Genomic DNA, 19240 nt, shown 5'->3' on the forward strand with positions numbered 1-19240 from the left:
GCCTTTTTAGAAAAATACTTTCCTCAGAGTGTAAGAAACAGAAAAGAAATAGAATTCCTTGAACTGAAACAAGGAAACATGACTGTTGGAGAATATGTGGCAAAATTTGAAGAATTATCCAGATATTCTAATTATGTACAGAATCAACCTAATGAAGAATGGTTAACGACTAAATTTGAATCTGGACTAAAACCTGAACTAAAAAGTATGATAATAGGACACCAAATCAGGAATTTCTCATCATTAATAAACAGGTGCAGAGACATTGAAGCAAGCATGAAGGAAGCTGAGGAAGGAAAAGAGAAAAACAGAGTTTCAAGTCGAAGAAAGAATGATGACAACAAAAAAGGGAGGTTCTCACAAGCACAAAACTCAGGGAATAACTTTGCTAACAACAAAGGAAGAAAGAATACAGGACAGATGAATTCTCAGATTCAGGTATGTCCGAAATGTAAAAAGAATCATGCTGGAGAATTCCTAGCAGGAAGAGGTGTATGCTTTAAATGTGGAAAGCCTGGACATATGTTGAGGCAGTGTCCTCAGAATCAAGGTCAGAATTCATCAACTCAACCTGCAACAAGAGGAAGAGTTTTCACTCTTAGTGGTCAGGAAGCGGCTCAAACTTCAAATTTGGTTCAAGGTACTGGTCTAATACAATATTCTTTTGTAACCGTACTGTTTGATTCTGGGGCTACTCATTCTTTCATATCCTTATCTTCTACTCAAAAGTTAAAATTACAAATATCCATTCTATCTTCTTATCTTGAAATTTTTCTTCCCACTGGAGAGAAAATTACCACATTTCAAGTCTGTAAAAATTATCCTCTTCAAGTCGAAGGGAAAGAGTTTAGAATAGATTTAGTTTGTTTACCTATGACTGACATTGATGTAATCCTTGGTATGAATTGGTTGTCTGCAAACTGTGTGGTCATTGATTGTCATAATAAAAAGATAATTTTCACAAAAGAATCAGAACTCCCAAATGAATCTTTATTCTTGTCAACTTCTCAACTTAGGAAAAATTTGTTAGATGGAGCACAAGGATATGTTCTCTTTAATATTTCAGAAGCATAGGCTAAACCTGATGCAACCAGTATTCCTATTGTCTCTAAATACTCAGAGGTTTTTCCGGATGAAATTCCAGGTTTACCCCCAAACAGAGAAATTAAATTCTCCATTGATCTAATACCTGGAGTATTTTTTTTTTTTAAACCAAAGAGGGGCAGAGTAATTTTACTTAAACAGCCTGAAGTTCTTTCCTTGGTAACTCAATAAGTCCACTGAATAACAGAGTGTCCGATTTTTGGAGTGCTGCTTTTTGTGCATGGTGTTGCTCCAAATCAGAGTGATGCCCTATGTTGCTTTGTTAGAAACTGAAAACTCTTTAGGACATCTCAAGGAGCAGAATCCTGGGCAAAAAGAATCATTGAGTAGATCAGGACACTTAGGACTGTAAACTTAGCAAAAATTAAAAACAGTATTTTTAAAAAAATAAAACAGGGTGGCGAATCCCTGGTACACCACAAAAGTCATTTATCTAAGAGCAAAGTCAGTAACATTCCACCACAAAACTTTCAGGCATTCATTCCAACAGATTTAAACAAGTTAAAAAGGATAGGGAATGAATGAACCTGGGGTCGCCGTAGCGACCCTTAATGCTCTCCAGTTTCTTGTATTGCTCCGCTAAACGAAGCATTTGTTATTGCTTCTGGAGGGAAGACATTTGGAAACGGTGGATATGGAGTTTGTCCCTTGAATTTTTCTCCCCAGTTACTGGCAAAGATTTGATCCCGAGCTCGGTAGTACAATCGAAGTTGAATTTCCTCCTCTTTGCTTTTCATCAATTCATCTTTCAAGAGCCCGAACTCCTCCTTCCAGTCCTTCCTGCTTTTTTCGTGGGCTTGCTCCCTCTCTTCCATTCTCTTGTTCATCATCTCTATTGCTTTCACCAGGTCTTTTACCGTGTTTTGCAAGGTTGAGGATCCCTCTCCTTCCTCAATCCTTTTTCTCTGCGGCAGTGGTCCAACATTTTTTATCTGGTCAAGTTCATTCTGCAGGGCCACCTTTTCTTTGTTGATGAGCAAGCTGGCTTCTTTAAGAGATTGCAGCTCCCTTCCTACTGTGTCTTCTAAGGCTTGCACTTGAGTGGCTAGAAGGTCTGCTCCGAGACCAAACATAGTTTGACATTGAGTCATGTCAGTTGTCTCGACTAGGAACTGCCTTAGTCCACCCCTTGTAGGAGCTCTCTTAAAGGGAAGTTTTTCCCTTCTTGGAGTTTTCTGAGGTTCTTCCTTCACATTCCCCGAAACTTCAGCTTCCTCTTCTTCCTCATTTCCTTCCTTTTCTTCTTTCTCTTCTTTTTCTTCTTCCTCCTCACTTTCCAATCCTTCATTGTCTCTGATTCTTTTTATCGTGGACTGATCAATGTCCGACCCTTCTGGAATGATTTCTTCCGAAATCGGGATGTTGGCCTTTAAACCAGCCCTCTTACACATTTCAGTGACCAGACAAGGGAAAAAAAAAGGGGGAGTTTCTTGGTGCATTTGCCACCAGTTGTTTGTAAACAATCCTCCCAACATCAAACTTCTTCTTAGTTAAGATGCAGAAGACCAGCACTGCTCTTTCCCAGTTCACTCTAGAGTCGTTGCTCACGGGAATCAGACGGGAGTTAATAAAATGCATCCATACCTTTGCTTCGAATTTGAGTTGCTTCCTAGGGATGGATTCCTTAGTTCCCCAGGTTGCTCCCTCTGAGCCTATTTCTTGGAGCACTTCTTCAGTTACGGCCTCATCCCCTCGGCCAGCACAGTATCTATCGAACTCATCTTGTTCGGCAGGAACTAAAGCAGTGTTGTATGCTTCGTTGATTTCTTCAGGGGAGAAGTCTACTTTCACGCCTCTGATGAGGAGTTTTGGAAGATCTTCTTTCTTCATTCCCTCCAAGAATGCGGTCACGAACTCAGTGCGAGCTCTTGAGGGAGGTTCAATGAAGAGTTCCCAATCCAGTTTTGCTATATCCTCGGTCAGCCATCGGTCGAGATCTCCGTGTTTGGAGCTACTGAGGACTATGCCCCGTTCTGGTATGACTGTACGGTCGACTGTGGTCTGCTCAGGTTTGAGCTTTTTCCCTGTTTGGGTCCTCTTCTTGGAGATAGAAGCAACAGGTATAGTGGCCTTTGGACGTGTCATGGTGTAATGTTCTGAGTAGAAGGGATGGAGTGGGGAGTAAAGGTTGGATTTTTGTGGGTTGAAGGAGAAAAGATTATGAGAATGAAATATTAGTTCTGTGTTTATAAAGGAACGAAGGGGAGGATGGGAAGGTTAAAACGCTCTGTATGGCGGTGATCGTGGCTTTGCTGAGTGGCGGATATGGGGTGGAAGAACGTCTGCTGCACATAAATGCCTGGGGGAAAGCAACTGTCCTCTGCTCTGACGGTTTCTTCTTTTTGAAACTGCTACTCTCGCTTGATTGGAGAGATGTGACAGCACGGCGTGGAGATATTATCCTTCCGTTGCTTCCGCCATTCGGTTTTCTCTCTTCTTTTTTTCGCATGCAGCCCATTACAGGCCCTTGGGTTAAAAGGGGCAAGTGGATCAGCTCAATTAGAACTTGGTTTCTCATTGAGGGATCAAATTCTAAGTGTTGGTTGCTCCTTGCTTTTGGGATCAGGTTGCTCAAGAGCAACCCCAAAACTAGCTTCCTGCAATGGTTAACACATTAATTTTCTCAAACAAAGACAATAATAATAAAAAGAACGACGTGGAAATAAATCTAGGTTGTCTTCCAGTAGCGCTTCGTTTATAGTCTTAGCTCGACTTGTTGCTCCTTGAGTCAGACTTCAGCTGGGTCATCGAGATGAGAAGTTAGTTTCTCATGCTCCTTGATCCCTCTATTATACTTCTTGAGTCTGTGTCCATTTACCCTGAGCGTTGCTCCAGATGTTTCATGAGCAATGGCAAATGCTCCATTGGGAAGTGCTTCAATGATTGCATAAGGTCCCTCCCATCTTGATTTCAACTTCCCAGGAAACAGTTTCAATCTGGATCGATACAGCAACACTTTGTCTCCAACTTCTAACTTTCCCTTGATAAGCTTTTTATCGTGCCACTTTTTCATCTGCTCCTTGTAGAGGTTGGCGTTTTCATAGAGGGAGTTTGAATTCTCAATTGACTTAGTACCTGGTGTGGGGCCTATCTCATTGGCTCCATACCGGATGTCACCTGTAGAGCTTGTTGGCTGAAGAAGCAGTTAGAAGAATTGTCCCGCAAGAATTTTATCAGACCGAGTGTATCTCCTTGGGGTGCACCAGTTATCTTTGTGAAGAAGAAGGATGAGACTGAGATTTTGCATTGATTACCGACAGTTGAACAAGGTTACAGTAAAGAACAAGTATCCTCTACCACGCATTGAGGATTTGTTGGATCAACTCATAGGTGCTTCTGTGTTTTCGAAGATTGATCTTCGTTTCAGATATCACCAGATCCGGGTAAAGGCCGAGGATATTCCGAAGACGACTTTCTGATCCAGATATGGGCACTATGAGTATCTAGTGATCCCATTCGGGCTTACTAATGGCCTGGCCGTGTTCATGAGTTATATGAACCGAATTTTCAAACCACATTTAGATCAATTTGTTGTGGTATTCATTGATGATATTCTGATCTACTCCAAAAGTAAAGAAGAGACGCAGAGCATTTGAAGATAGTCTTACAAATTTTGAGGGAGCATCAGTTATATGCCAAGCCATCAAAGTGTGAGTTTTGGTTATATGAGATCCAGTTTCTTGGTCACGTCATTTCATCTGCTGGAGTGGCTGTGGATCCGAGTAAAATTGAAGTTGTGCTGTATTGGGAGAGACCTAAGAGTGTGACTGAAATTCAGAGTTTTCTGGGTTTAGCAGGATACTACAAGCGATTTATTAATGGATTCTCCAGAATCGCCTTGCCATTGACTAGATTGACCCGAAAGGGGGTTCCGTTTGCATGGACCCTTGGGTGTGATGTAAGTTTCCAAGAACTGAAAGATAAGTTGACTACCGCACCGATTTTGATTCTCCCTGACCCGAAGAAGAGATTTGAGATCTATTGTGATGCATCCAAGTATGGATTAGGGTGCGTGTTTATGCAGGAGCGAAAGGTAGTGGCCTATGCTTCTAGACAGTTTAGACCACATGAGGAGAAATACCCTACTCATGATCTTGAGTTAGCGGCTGTAGTTTTTGCCTTGAAGATATAGAGACACTTCTTGTATGGTGCTACTTTCATAGTGTTTAGCGATCACAAAAGCTTGAAGTACCTATTCGATCAAAAAGAGCTTAACATGAGGCAAAGGAGATGGATGAAATTCCTGAAGGATTATGAGTTTGACCTTCAGTATCACCCAGGAAAGGCGAATGTTGTGGCTGATGCTTTGAGCAGAAAAACCACGAGTGTGGCTAGCATGATGATTGCAGAGTATGACTTAATTGAGGAGTTCACAGATTTGAGAATTTCAGTTACACCACTTGAGACTTCATACTTCATGACTACGGTTGAAGTCTGAAATTCATTGATAGAGAAAGTTAAAGTGGCCCAAGTGCTTGATGAAAGGATCCAAATGATGAAAGAGCAAGATTTTGTGTTTACCGATGCTTCTAATGTTAAATACTACAAAGATCGGTTAATTGTTCCGAAGGGGCCAATGGTAGAAGAAGTGTTGATAGAGGGCCATATGGGTAAGTACACCATCCACCCAGGTGCAACCAAGATGTATCAAGATTTGAAGCGGAATTTTTGGTGGTCTGGGATGAAGAAAGACATTGCCCAGTTTGTGAACAAGTGCTTTATTTGTCAGAAGGTAAAAATTGAGCATCAGAAGCCTTCTGGCTTGTTACAGCCATTAGATATTCCAGATTGGAAGTAGATGAGTATATCCATGGACTTTGTTGTTGGATTACCGAGAAGCCATGCTAGATTTGATTCCATATGGGTTGTGGTTGATAGTTTGACTAAATCTAAACATTTCATTCCAGTCAAGACGACTTTCTCCACAAAGCAGCTAGCCAGACTATATGTCAGAGAATTGTGAAGCTTCATGGCATTCCCGAAAGCATAGTCAGTGATCGGGATCCGAAGTTTACTTCACGCTTCTGGGAAGCGTTACATGAGGCCTTTGGTACTCGATTGAGATTGAGTACTGCCTACCACCCGCAAACCGATGGTCAGACAGAGAGGACCATTCAGACACTGGAGGACATGCTGAGAGCGTGTGTGTTAGAGCATGTAATGCTTGGGACAAGTACCTGCCACTGGTTGAGTTCTCCTACAACAACAGCTATCATGCCAGTTTGGGCATGGCTCCTTATGAGGCCTTGTATGGCCGTAGGTGTAGAGCACCTACTTGTTGGACAGAGATTGGAGAAAGACAATTATTGGGGCCAGACTTGGTCCAAGAGACTACAGAGAAGATTGAGATGATCAGAGATAGGCTGAAGAAAGCCCAGAGCCGTCAGAAGAGTTACTATGGTGCCAAGCACAGACCCCTTGAGTTTTCTGAAGGGGATCATGTATTCATCTGACTATCACCTACTACAGCTGTTGGACGTGCCTTGGGAGTGAGGAAGTTGAGTCCACGGTTCATTGTGCCCTACTAGATAATAAAGAGGGTCGGACCTGTGGCGTATCAGCTTGCTCTACCTCCAAACTTGGTGAATCTACATGACGTCTTCCAAGTGAATCAGCTCCATAGATATATATCTGATGATTCACAGATAGTACAACATGATGACATAGAGGTTAAGAAGGATTTGAAGTTCGTTGTTGAACCTCACGTAGAGGTTAGGTTTTCCATTTTATGATCTCCAATAAAATTCAACAATAGGTAGGGAAACTTACCACAAATCAATGCCCAAAGCTCCTATGAATGTTCCCCAAGCAACAACTGAAACAAGCTTTGTAGGGGAATATCTCAAACTCTAGGGACTTTCAAAAGGAATGGAGGTGTGGGTTGAATCATTGGGTGTTTTCCTTAAAATTTCATGTGAAACTCTAAGGGATTTGGTGGAAGGAAATTGAAATGCAAACTTGCCCAATAAATGGTGATGGTCGTGGGTTTCATGAGGGGAAGAGGGAGGAAGAAGAGAGTGAATAGTGAGGAACGTGTGCCCATTTGATATTTTAAGTGGGGTGGGTCTCACTTGCCACCTCACACATTTCAAATTATTTCAAATGATCTCCTTATCCCTCTAATCTCCAATTAATTTACTAACTATCCCTTAAATCCAAAATTTAACATTCACCAAAGTTCTTTAATTACCCTTGAATAGATGAATTTGGAGTTTTTTGGTGATTCAGTAAAATCACTATTTTAGCCTGATTTGTGCACCGTTGGCACGTTTTTTAAACCCTAAAATCTATCAAATTTCATCAACAATCATATTTCTTGGTCCTAAGTACCTTTTCCAACATATTTTCAATCCTAGAGCATTAATCTTACTCGGCACATTTTTCGGTGCAATTATACCGAAATATTTCATGCGATAAAAATACTATTCATCAATTTTTCAGAAACTTGCCTAACCACTCAATTTTTCGTTATGAATCAATTTCTAGGGTTACTTTTCTCATTTGAGACCTTATTCTATCATTTTACAGTTTAGGGTTACATATTTGTTGATTTACCACTACCCTCCTTACGTATTTTGATCCAGAATTTAGGATTTTCACTAATCTTACCCCTTAATCCTCATTTTAAATATAAATATATATTTCAATTATATAAGGTGTTATAGTCCCTATACTTTCAAATATTTATATTTTGACCCCTAGACTTTATTAATATTCCTATTTGGGTCTAATTTACCTTACTTGACATGAATTGTATCATCACAAATTTTAGCATATCAATTCATTCATTTACTCAAAAAATTCGATCAAATACTTACTTATTCCAAAGCTAGTGTAAACTATTAATCACACTTATACTTCTTTTATAATTTTAAGATTTCTTAATGAGGGTTATTATACCGACTTTTCTTGCCTCTGCTCTTCTTTCGACTTGGCTTCTTCTACCATTGTCTTTTGGGGAGGCAATTTTCGCCCCTTTACTAGAGCCCGACTTTTCTTGCCTCGGCTTTTCTTTCGACTTGCCTTCTTTTGCCATAGTCTTTTGGGGAGACGATTTTCACCCATTTACTTGAGCCCGACTTTTCTCGCCTCGAATCTTCTTTCGACTTGGCTTCTTCTGCCATAGTCTTTTTGGGAGCCAATTTTTGCCCCTTTACTTGAGCTCAACTTTTCTCGCCTTGTCTCTTCTTTCAACTTGGAGGATCAGTGATGTCCAATTTGATGATTGGTATGTTTCTATTGGATCTGTGTGCCCTATCTCAGGTATCTATAGAGAGATATGTTAGAGACTAGTGGGTTACTGTGCACAATAAGAAAGCAGCATAGCCAATATGTAAGATGTATGCACAATGAAAACTAGTGAGAGAGAGTGTGTCATACCTGTAAGTTTTACCTTTTATTTATAGAGTTTACCTCTGGGTAGTGAAATTTTGGACCTCTTGGTGAATTTTTGGGCCAATGCTGGAATCATTGCTGTCGCACTAGGATTAGTATAATTAAGAAATCTTTCCTTATATCCTTCTTAGTTATTTTCTCTTCTTGGGCCTTCTAGAATATAGACATTTATTTCAGGTCCATAACAATATCTATCTTTTTCTTTATTAATGATTATTAAACCTCACTTAGTTAATGCATGTGAAGGGAGAGATCTACGCAAAATTTTCAAATTATCAAGTCATGTGAATTTTTAATATAAGGGGACCTACTCTAGGTATCAATATTATTATTATTATTATTATTATTTATTTTATTTTATTTATTTATTTATGATTCTTGGATTGCTTTTTGACTGACATGAACATAGAGATTGTCCATGTTTACGGATTTTTTTTCAATGCAGTAGAAGTACATAACTGGGTACTCCTTTTTTTTAAATAGGAATTGTCTTCTGTTTGCACCCCTGCTTTTATTTATATTTTCCTTTAAGTCCCAATAATTTTCTTCTTTTAGAATGGATGTAGGTATTACCGTAGTACCTAGGGGTGACAATATGGGTTGGTCCACCCCGACCCGCCACCAACCCGCCAAAAATGGGACGGGACGGGTTGACCTGCCATTAAATATGAGTTGAAAAAATAAACCCACTCTGTTTTATGGTGGGTTGGCGAGTCAACCCACCAACCCGCCAATTAAAAAAAAATTAATTAAAATTCAAAAATAAATCATATTTTATGAATTTTCTAATATTATTTTATTTTATTTCACACTTCTCTTAATTTTTTCAGTCTCAATCTTAAATGTATACTAATATTTGTCAAACATTCTTTAGAAATTCATTTGTCTCCATATATAGATAACACTTGTCATAAATAAATTGTTTTTTTTTTTCTAGAAAGTACTAAGACAAAAAAAAAATTGGATATCACAAAAATTTAATAACAAATGAAATACTACCAATTGTAAAAAAAAAACCTATAAGCCGGCGGGTTGAACCGTTTTGACCCACTTATAGGCGGGGCGGGTTGAAGTGGATTGGTGGGTTAAAAATCTCAACCCAACCCGCTCCGTTTTGATGGGTTGGCGGGTTGACCCGCCGGACTCAACCCATATTACCACCTCTAATAGTACCCAAACATAGCAACAAACTCGCATTTTTCCAACTTACTCATGTTCACATTTTAATTAATGGAATGCAATGTTTTCGTTAATATAAGCACTGAAATAAAGATTAAGCATCTTAATGAGCTTTTCTTATTCTTCTACTCTTGTAGAATGTGATTAATGTCCCCTTTTCGTTAAGTTCGACCTTATCGAAATAAGAATCAACTCCTAAATTATTTTTCTTTATTTCTTTTTTAAAAGATTAACATTTTTTATGTATTAGTCTTTCAAAGATTTTTACCATAAAAATTAGCCTATTAAATATATAAAATAGCTACTAAATTTATCTTTTTGTGCTACTAGTTTAATCCTTTATAAAAAGAAATGTTGTGACATTTCAGATATTTAAGGGGTTAATTTAATAACAATTTTGTGAAGAACTAATGTATAGATATCAATTTCAAAATTTACTCTTGAAATTATCCTATTAGCTTCGATAACAAGTAATAATGTCATTTTGTCCTTGTGCAAATTGTACCATGTTGATCGGTAATTGAAACTTCTCAATCGTACAATTTGTTTATAATTAATGTTCGAATAATTTTTGGATCTCACAGCAAAAATAAATAAGAGCAATTGCAGGGTCATCCTTTAATTAAAAATCGTTTGAGAGAGTTGCAAAGAGTAGTTTTTGGTATCAAAACTCTCACTATCACTTCCCCAATACCACTTTTGGGAGTGATTTAAAGCATTAATCATGTTCCCGTTCTGAATCGGATTAGTTGCGAAGCAATGAACCGATTGGAATATTTACAAAAAAAAAAACTCTCACTATCACTAACTAGTTACTAGGTAGAGCTGTCAATAAGGGCTAAAGCCTTAGGCCAGCCCATATGGCCCCATACCAAGCCCTATTCATTTTTAACCCTTTGTACAATGGGGTCATTTTAACTCCAAGCCTTGAAAGCCCTCTAATTTACAGGATTAGGTTGGGAGCAGCCCGCGGTTCATCTATTAACATTTTTTCTCTTTCATACCTTATATTGTTGAGTAAATACTTTTTTTGATCCTCAGCAAATTTTACGATGCCCGTTTTAGTCCCTAGCAAATAAAAAGGCTCATCGTGATCACTAAAAAATTTAAAATGATCCCATTTAGTTGAAATCGTGGTCCCTCACAAATTCAAAAAAGACCCATATTAGTCCCTAAAAGGACTAAAATGGATTCATTTTGAATTTCTTAAGGACCACAACGGGCCTTTTTATTTGCTAGAGACTAAAACGGGTTCAAAAAGGATATTTACTCTATATTGTTTTCCACTATTAGCCACAATTATCTCGAGAAAATTTTCGATTCCCTTCTCAACAGCCACTTTCATTGTTATTCTTCAAAATTTGGGAATATGTTATCAAAGCCTTTCATCCTGTAGATGATTCACCAATATCGATCGATAATATAAAAGTTCAAAACCCTAGCGTCGTTTGGATTTGGCAGATTCAATTGCTCATAGATTACATATCAACTATCAGTAAAGTAATGGTAAGTTTCTATTCCCATTGGCTTAATCATACTTTATTTGGTTTTGTTTCTTAATTGATTATATTTGTTTCTTCTTTTTCATTTGGGGTTTGCAGATTAGAAGGCACTCTATAAGGAAAGGGCTGATGAGAAAATTTACGTGTGGGTCAGTGATTTTTCTTCTCTTCCTTTCTTACAAATTCCATCTTCTCACGTTGCTGTTTCATGTATTAATTCAGTTTCTCTGATATTCATTCCTTTGCTTAATTATTGAATCATTGCTTCTTCTTTTTTGTTTCTTTTTAATTTTACAATGAGCTTTCAATTTCAAATTTCTGCACGACTTAGTGGTTCCTTTTCTCTTTGTTTGATTGCTGAGAAAATGGAGGAAACAAAAACAAAATTTTCTTATATGTTTTTGTTATTACCTGATTGAGTAATAGTCAGTTTCTTTTTCTTATAATATCTCGAAAAATAAAATATATAGAGAAAAAAATAGACACCAAAATAACATAAAGAAAGAACCTTGAAAAAAAAGGGAATGTTCTACTATACATGCATGATACAAGCATTGACTATTTTTTTTTAAGCATAGAAGATTGAGGTTCTTTTTTGAAAATGGAAAAAAAAATTCTTGGATGCTTGAATTAATTTTAGCTTATTGGGTGATTTTTTATGGGTGATATACGTGAGCATGGAAACAACTTGTGATAGTGTGGGTGGTTGTTAGTTTTTGTCTGAGTTGTATTTTTCTTCCTGGATTTTCAGTGAAGAGGAAGCTAAGAAGAATATTTACAATGGTTCCTGTGAGAGATACTTTGGATTTGGATGTGAGATTGATGAGGAGATTGGAGAACCCCAATTATTCTGTGCTTGAAATAGATGCCCCTGACTCTGCATTTCAGCCAGTTGACAAGGAAAGAGGTAAAAATGCTAAGCAGTTCACATGGGTTTTGCTTCTCAAAGCTCATAGAGATGTCGGTTGCCTTGCTTGGCTTGCAAATTCTCTTTGCTCATTGCTTCGTGCCGTTAAGAAAAGATTGTTTTTTGGGCATGTGGAGACTGAAAAATCTGGCAAGGCAAAGTTTCTGTTTCGAGTAATTCTCACGTTCTTGGTGATTGCTTTGGCATTTCTTTCATTTGAACTGGTTGCTCACTTCAAAGGGTGGCACTACTTTCACAACCATAATTTGCACATTCCACAAACTTGGGAGATCACATGATGGTTTCACACGGCCTATGTTAGGTGGTTGGAGTTCCGGGAATAATGCACCCACAATTCAATCTCTCTCAACCTTTTGTATACTTCTCTTCATAATTCAGTCTGTGGATCGAATGCTTCTGTGTCTTGGTTGCTTGTGGATCAAATTCAACAAGATTAAGCCCGTGATTAAAGGGGTTCCTCCCAATTCAGATGATATGGAAGGAGCCAACGATGGATATCCTATGGTACTCGTTCAAATCCCTATGTGCAATGAGAAAGAGGTCACAGTCTTCTCTTATTCCTATCCTATGTACTCAGTAGTACTTACTGCTTTCTATTTTTTTGGAAAAGAAGAAGAAAAAATTGTCGGTGCGGTTAACTCAAAACCAATCAATCGTCAAGTGATGATGATTCCCCTCCCCCCTTAAAATTTTCTTCTGTTAGTTTCATCATAAAATTGAATAATAATGTCAAAGGAAGTAATTAGAGTAGTAGTTGACTGCACGATGCCGCAGGGACTAGTGTTTTGATTTTAGAGATTATTACTCTTCCTATTAATGATGATGACGACTTTGGCATTAACTGTAGGTATATGAACAATCTATTTCCGCAGTGTGCCAACTTGATTGGCCAAAAGATCGCTTGCTCATTCAAGTTATGGATGATTCTGATGATGAGGGTATACAGTGGTTGTAAATATTTACAAAGAATATTTACAATAATTCCTTGGTGACTTCTTGTTCATGCTTCAAACGAGATTAAAGTTGGCTTATTTGACATTCAAGTCTCGCTATCTCACCCTCAACCATGCCTAGCTCTGCTAAGAGTCCTCTTTTTTATGAAAAAAAAATACATATTAAATTTTTGAAATGCCCACGAGCTGGCCCTAAACCATAGGGCTTTTGGCCCATGTGGGTCTATGTCATTGTGGATTTTTTGGCCCTAACCCACACGGGCTAGGACTAAATGGGTCGAGCTGACTCGTTTTGACAGTTCTATTACTAAGCATGAGCATTGTAGAAAACTAAATGAAACTATTGGTAACTCAATATTGAAATATTGTAATTAGATCTATACAACAAATTAAAAGTACTTCAGTATAAGACTTTTACTGAATCTTCTGATATTTTTTATCTTAATTGAAAAACTTATTATTTAAATAAATATAATGATACCTATTTCAAGTTTAAGTTTGTAGTGTTATTTGGGTGGAATAATAGTCTAGAGTTTATTTTAGATTCCTAGGATGAAATCAATTGATGCTTAGATTTGCCTAAGATCAAATTGATAAATTGTTGGGAAAATATCAAATAAAAATCAAACCTTAAAAACTAAACGACATCTTTTGTAGAGAAATACTAAAACACAAATTGGGAATTTTCACAGTAATAGGAAAATACTAAAACAATTAAGCAGCAGCAGCAGCAGATTAGAAGCCAGGACATATATGAACATAAAATAGTTTTAAAGCATGTGGGGCATAAGATTTGATACACTCAGAAATAAGTAGAGAAATGCCACTATAGCATATACATGTAGAAGTTTTGTTCTTTATATTGTTTTATTCCTTTTATTTTGTAAGACATACAATGATGAAAGTCAACTACTCTTCTTTACCCTTCTTGTTTTCACCAGCTTTTAGAAACCGTGAAAACCAATATGCAGAAGACTTTGGGTGCCTAGTGAGCCCATTTTTATAATCCACAAAGACCAATCCAAAGCGTTTGGTATAGCCTTGAGCCCATTCAAAGTTGTCCAGTAATGACCATGCAAAGTATCCCCTCACATCTGCTCCATCTCTGTGCATTCAAATGATATACAAAACTTCAGGTCTGTTTGATTTAAATTCTTATTCTGTCTCAAGGTCAAACGATTTTACTCAGTTGTTATGTTGGTGAAAATTATTCTATTGGCAATAATATGATTTTTTTTCCCTCACTTTTTTCGGTCTCTTATCAAAATCTTGTATGGGGAAAGACCCTTCTATGATTTTCAAAAGTGATATTGTTCAGTTAGCCTAGAAAAGAAATACTTTAGAGATACCCTAAGAAATAAGTTTCAAGGAGTAGATCCTCTCATGTGTTATTTAACACGATCATGTCATGTGAGGGAATTATAATCATATAAAAGTGAATCAATAGTGATGCAGGAAGAGAAAAAAAAAATATTTGGATAGGTAGTTACAAAATCATCAACTCTAATTCACCATTGTATGATTAGAATCCTCCTACATGATATTGTCATGTTAGCTAACGCATGAGAGGATCCATTCCCAATTTTCAGACCCTATTTGTACATACTTTCAATGTTTGAACTCAAATAATGAAATACGAAAGAGGACCTTTTTGTCAATCATTATCCATCCCTATATACTAAATGAGTACAGTTTGAGAGTAACTTAATCTCCCACAAAGAATGACATATGTCATTCTTAACAGTTTGAGAGGACCTTTTTTTAATTTTTAAATTCAAATTATTTTTTATTAATTATGCATATTTTCTTCATAATATATATATATATATATATATATATATATATAGGTAGGATCCTTTGACACCTCATCTGATAGCCGTTAGATAAAAAAAGATCAACGACTCTGATTTGTAAGCATGTAAGACTATTGATTTTTTTGATCTAACGACTATCAGATGAGGTGTCAAATTTCAAATTTGACACTAGTGTCAAAGGATCCTATCTCTCTCTCTCTCTCTATATATATATATATATATTCTAGTTGAACTAATTATTCATATCTCCTTTATAATTTAGAATATTTTTTCTCTTCTAATTTATATTTTTATGTTTTATTTTAATTTAAAAATACCCATATAGTGCATGTGATGCTTGCTTCTATTAAAATTTAGTTCCACTGTTCACAAAAAAAAAAAAATTAGTTCAAACTTCAAAGTACCCAAAGCTAATACTGATATAGCTGCAGACATATGCACAACTAAGGTCAAATAACAAATTTCATCATATACCTATATACAAGACAAGACAAGAATGAAAATAAGAAATGCAAGAAAAAAGGAAATGAGATCATAGGGCATTAACCATCATATATTTAAAAAAGGAGAGATGCATCTAAACATTAGATTACTCATTAATTGGTGAAATAAACAAGTTTAACTCATACAGATGGCGTGTATGTAGAAAGTGAGCAAACTTACTTCATAGCCTGAGCAACTGACGCAAGGTATTCCTTGAAATACCTAACTCTCAGTTTGTCATCTAGCATCACATCCAGTGGCACGGTATCATTATCTTCATCATCCATACCTGACAAAATAGAAATCCAGCCTCAGAGATAAGAACCATTTTATCATGTTACACAAGATAGAATCGTTTTTGTGGCTTCTATTAGAACTCTTTCTTCCTTTATTTATTTATTAATTTATTGTTGAGTTGAAAAAATTCTGTTTTTTCACGAATTCCACTCATAAATTAGTACAATTGTAAAGAAAAAAATAATAATATTAGTTATCCATCTTAAGCAGAGTAGCCACTCCAACGATGAGAGATCTTCCAGTTGCCAATATTGAAGTTTGATTGTATTGAAGTTTGCTTATCCAAGAAAGAACACAAATTGATGCACTAGCAAAAATATCAAGTATATCAAATATGCTTCTTTATTCTACTGATAAGTGATCTGTATCACCAAATTCCAATATTATTCCAATAGAACAGAACTACTTTGTTGAGACACACACACACTCACAGTGTGTGGTAGGATCCAATTGCAAAGCATGAAACTTGAGTTTCCCATCATAAGTATAGAATTCTAAGGTAGGGTTTATATGGACTCGAGCTCTCTATCACAATGGATGGCATTTGTCGTGTGGTTCTCACAAAATTCTTATCAATTGGTATCAAAGCCTTCCAACATGTAACGTTTGTCTGACATTGCAGTGTTTGCCCGGGTGTAGTTCAGGGATTAGTGCACAGCAAGCCCGTGTTGGTTCTGGGGCTGCAAGGTGTGGTGGAATGTTAGGATCCAATTGCAAGGCATGAATTGGAAGTATGTGGTACCCAAGGTTTGTATTACAGAGAGAGAGACAGAGAGTGTAAATTACATTTTACTACCATGAGGTTTGTCAAAATAGTAGCATACCCAATAATTGACCGTGTATCATACTCCAACCCAATCTTTTGTTTGACTAATTATTGACTTAGCATCGTTTAGTATGTCAAAAAACAAGGGAAGAAAACAAAAATTATTTAATCTTTCTATTTCTTTTTTACAAAGCTCATGATGGTGAAGGGCTAAGGAAGGGAAATGTTGAGGAATCAAGGAAGTGGTAAGGAACTAGGAAGGGAAATGTTGAAGAATTAGAAAAAATGTTACATTTTTGGAATCCTATCTCCCAAGTGCCATTATACAGTCAAAATTTTAATACAGAGAGAGAGGAATCCAGGATTATTGACCCCTTTTACTTAATCTCTCTAATGGTTCGTTTTCTATTTGCTTGCCTGGTTCGTTTTCTATTTGTTTTCTTGCCAAGTTTCTAAAGAAGGAAAAGTATAGTTACATACCATTCTCTGTGACATATATGGGGGTAGCATATTTTTGTGATATGTAATTGAGACACTTTTGAAGACCCCAAGGAACAACATAAAGCCACTCTGATGCTGCCTGTTATATGCAAAGAGAATATATAAAACTTCCATGTGTATATATATATATATATATATATATATAGATATATATATGGGAAATAATTTTTTTATGTTGTAGAAAAATAGTTATCTTATGTTATAGAAACAAAATTATAAGTGGGACCCATAGGTAAGAGGAGAGAGAAAAAAAGAGATGGGACCCACTCCTTTTTTGTGTGTGTAGGAAATTTGTTTTTCTCATGCAAAATGTGATAAATATAATCCTGTGTGTGTGTGTGTGTGTGGGGGGGGGGGGGGGGGGGGGAAACGTTTATTATTTCTAATAAATCATAATCGCTAAATATACAAAAATCAACGGTTAAGATTTGGTGTAAGACTTATATTTTTATACCAGTGTAAGTTGATCTTATTCTATATATATATATATATATATATGCAAAGGGTTATATTTACAAACCTTTTTGTTTATAAACTACATTATGTATTTCGGGGAATACACACTTAAGTGTTTGTATTTCCCGAGTTTGTAAACAAAAAATTTGTAAATATAATCCTCCTCTCTCTCCCTCTCTCTCTATATATATATATATATATATATTATAAATATATATATATATATATATATATATATATATATATATATATTATAAATATATATATATATAGGAAAGAGTTATATTTATAAACTTTTTATTTACAAACTACACTATGTATTTCCGGAGATACAGTGTAATTTACAAAAATTTATAAAAAAAATTTGTAAACGGATCCTCTCCAAATATATATATATATATATACATATATATATATGAAAGGGTTATATTTATAAATTTTTTGTTTACAAACTACACTATGTATTTCCGGGATACATAGTGTAATTTACAAAAATTTATAAAAAAAATTTGTAAACGGATCCTCTTCCAAATATATATATATATATATATATATAATAGGTACACATACGCACAAAGAGAGAGAGAGATGATATAATACCTTCTCGCCTATGGCCTGACCATCTTCCCATTCCACTGTTGACAAACAGAGAGCTCAATCAAGGAAAATTCATCGAGGATAGATATCGTAGAAAATGATACAACACTCTGATTATTACCAATTCTCTCCATCGCCTGCGACTTGTAGTAATAACTTTCTTCTGTGCTTTCCGTTACATGAGAAATAAACCTTGACGTATATTGATTTAGGCCAATAAAGTCCAATGAATGCAAAAGATATTTCTTGTCCTCCTCTGAGAATTTGGGAAGCTGGTCTCCAAGTCGTTCACGCATAACTTCAGGATAGTCTCCATAATATAGTGGATGCAAGAACCTGGGATAAAAATACAAGCTAGCCTAAGTATGCATCTTACACCAAGGTTAGACACGACTTCAACCTGCAAACCAATACAAGCTTCCCATTCTAATTTGCATTATTTTCTTCATCTATGATTTATCTTCAATTTCTAGAGTTCATCAGATTCAAAGAATAAATTGGATATCAGTTTGTTTTCATTACTTTGTGGTGTTATACAGAACAATACATAGGAAAATTCTCAAACCCAGACTGATATGATTAGTCAAAAGGGCATATTCAGGAAAGTGTAGAAGAGGAAGAGGAGCACGACATGATGACTCAACATTGGGAGGCAAAGTTGGTTAGAATTGGTTGCATGGTTGGCAAGGAGTCATTTACAAATAGGAGGGGGAGGATTGGAGAGAATCATCTGGGACAATTGGGACCTTTGGGCTTTTTGGGAGAAAACCAGAACCTCAAGTGTTCTCAGAAGTAGTTAGTCTGTAATAGTGTTGTTTCAATTTTGTAAACACCACCTTGTGGTCATCTTTTCCATTCAGTAATTTTTCATTGATACTTGTAATTTTTCATTGAGAATACAAAGTGTAATCATCCAGGTTAGATCTGAGTTTGGGTTCAATCTTATTAATAAATTTTACTTCTTAATTTTCTAGTTCCATTTAACTCTGATACCTATCAATGACCTTCTGCTGAATTGAGTTACTTGAAAAGAGTGAAATTTGAGAGATTTCTATGATTTCGCTTGAGTGAAAATACAGTAAGCATGCTGCATTTTTTATACATGGAGGAATTTAATTACAACTTGAATTTACGAAGAACAATGAATAATTCATTTCCTAGTACCTGAATTATTTCTTATGCTGCACTAACATTTCCTAGTACCTGAATTATTTCTTATGCTGCACTAACATTTTCTAGGACCTGAATCATTTCATGCGCTGCAT

The 19240-nt window shown here is 36.2% G+C and overlaps 2 protein-coding genes and 1 long non-coding RNA gene across 3 annotated transcripts in view; 2 read left to right on the top strand and 1 right to left on the bottom strand.

Annotated features, from left to right (window-relative positions):
• Positions 1–78: 78 nt before the first annotated feature.
• Positions 79–1074, top strand: LOC133315671 (uncharacterized). The gene has a single exon (XM_061517370.1). The coding sequence runs from the start codon at positions 79–81 to the stop codon at positions 1072–1074; it is 996 nt and encodes a 331-aa protein (XP_061373354.1).
• A 9956-nt stretch (positions 1075–11030) lies between these two features.
• On the top strand, positions 11031–13354 carry LOC133315914 (uncharacterized). The gene is made up of 4 exons (XR_009752157.1): positions 11031–11184; positions 11280–11329; positions 11932–12648; positions 12956–13354. It is a non-coding gene; the product is annotated as an uncharacterized LOC133315914 (long non-coding RNA).
• A 235-nt stretch (positions 13355–13589) lies between these two features.
• The window catches only part of LOC133315976 (beta-glucosidase 42), a 40030-nt gene continuing 34379 nt past the window's right edge, over positions 13590–19240 (bottom strand). Inside the window, exons 9-13 of the mRNA XM_061517688.1 lie at positions 18097–18311; positions 17979–18013; positions 16902–17001; positions 15539–15647; positions 13590–14166 (exon numbers count right to left, since the gene is read on the bottom strand). Of these exons, the coding sequence (XP_061373672.1) occupies positions 13971–14166; positions 15539–15647; positions 16902–17001; positions 17979–18013; positions 18097–18311 (655 nt within the window). The 3' untranslated portion in view covers positions 13590–13970. The remainder of the gene's footprint in view (positions 14167–15538; positions 15648–16901; positions 17002–17978; positions 18014–18096; positions 18312–19240) is intronic.

The sequence above is a fragment of the Gastrolobium bilobum genome, unplaced genomic scaffold (assembly GCF_033153095.1).
Source record: "Gastrolobium bilobum isolate Gb01-03AN ecotype WA unplaced genomic scaffold, APGP_CSIRO_Gbil_v1 utg33830, whole genome shotgun sequence".
Taxonomy (NCBI): domain Eukaryota; kingdom Viridiplantae; phylum Streptophyta; class Magnoliopsida; order Fabales; family Fabaceae; genus Gastrolobium; species Gastrolobium bilobum.

Excerpts from the sequence above, each read along its gene's own strand:
- LOC133315671 (XM_061517370.1), top strand. The coding sequence starts at position 79 with ATGACTGTTGGAGAATATGTGGCAAAATTTGAAGAATTATCCAGATAT.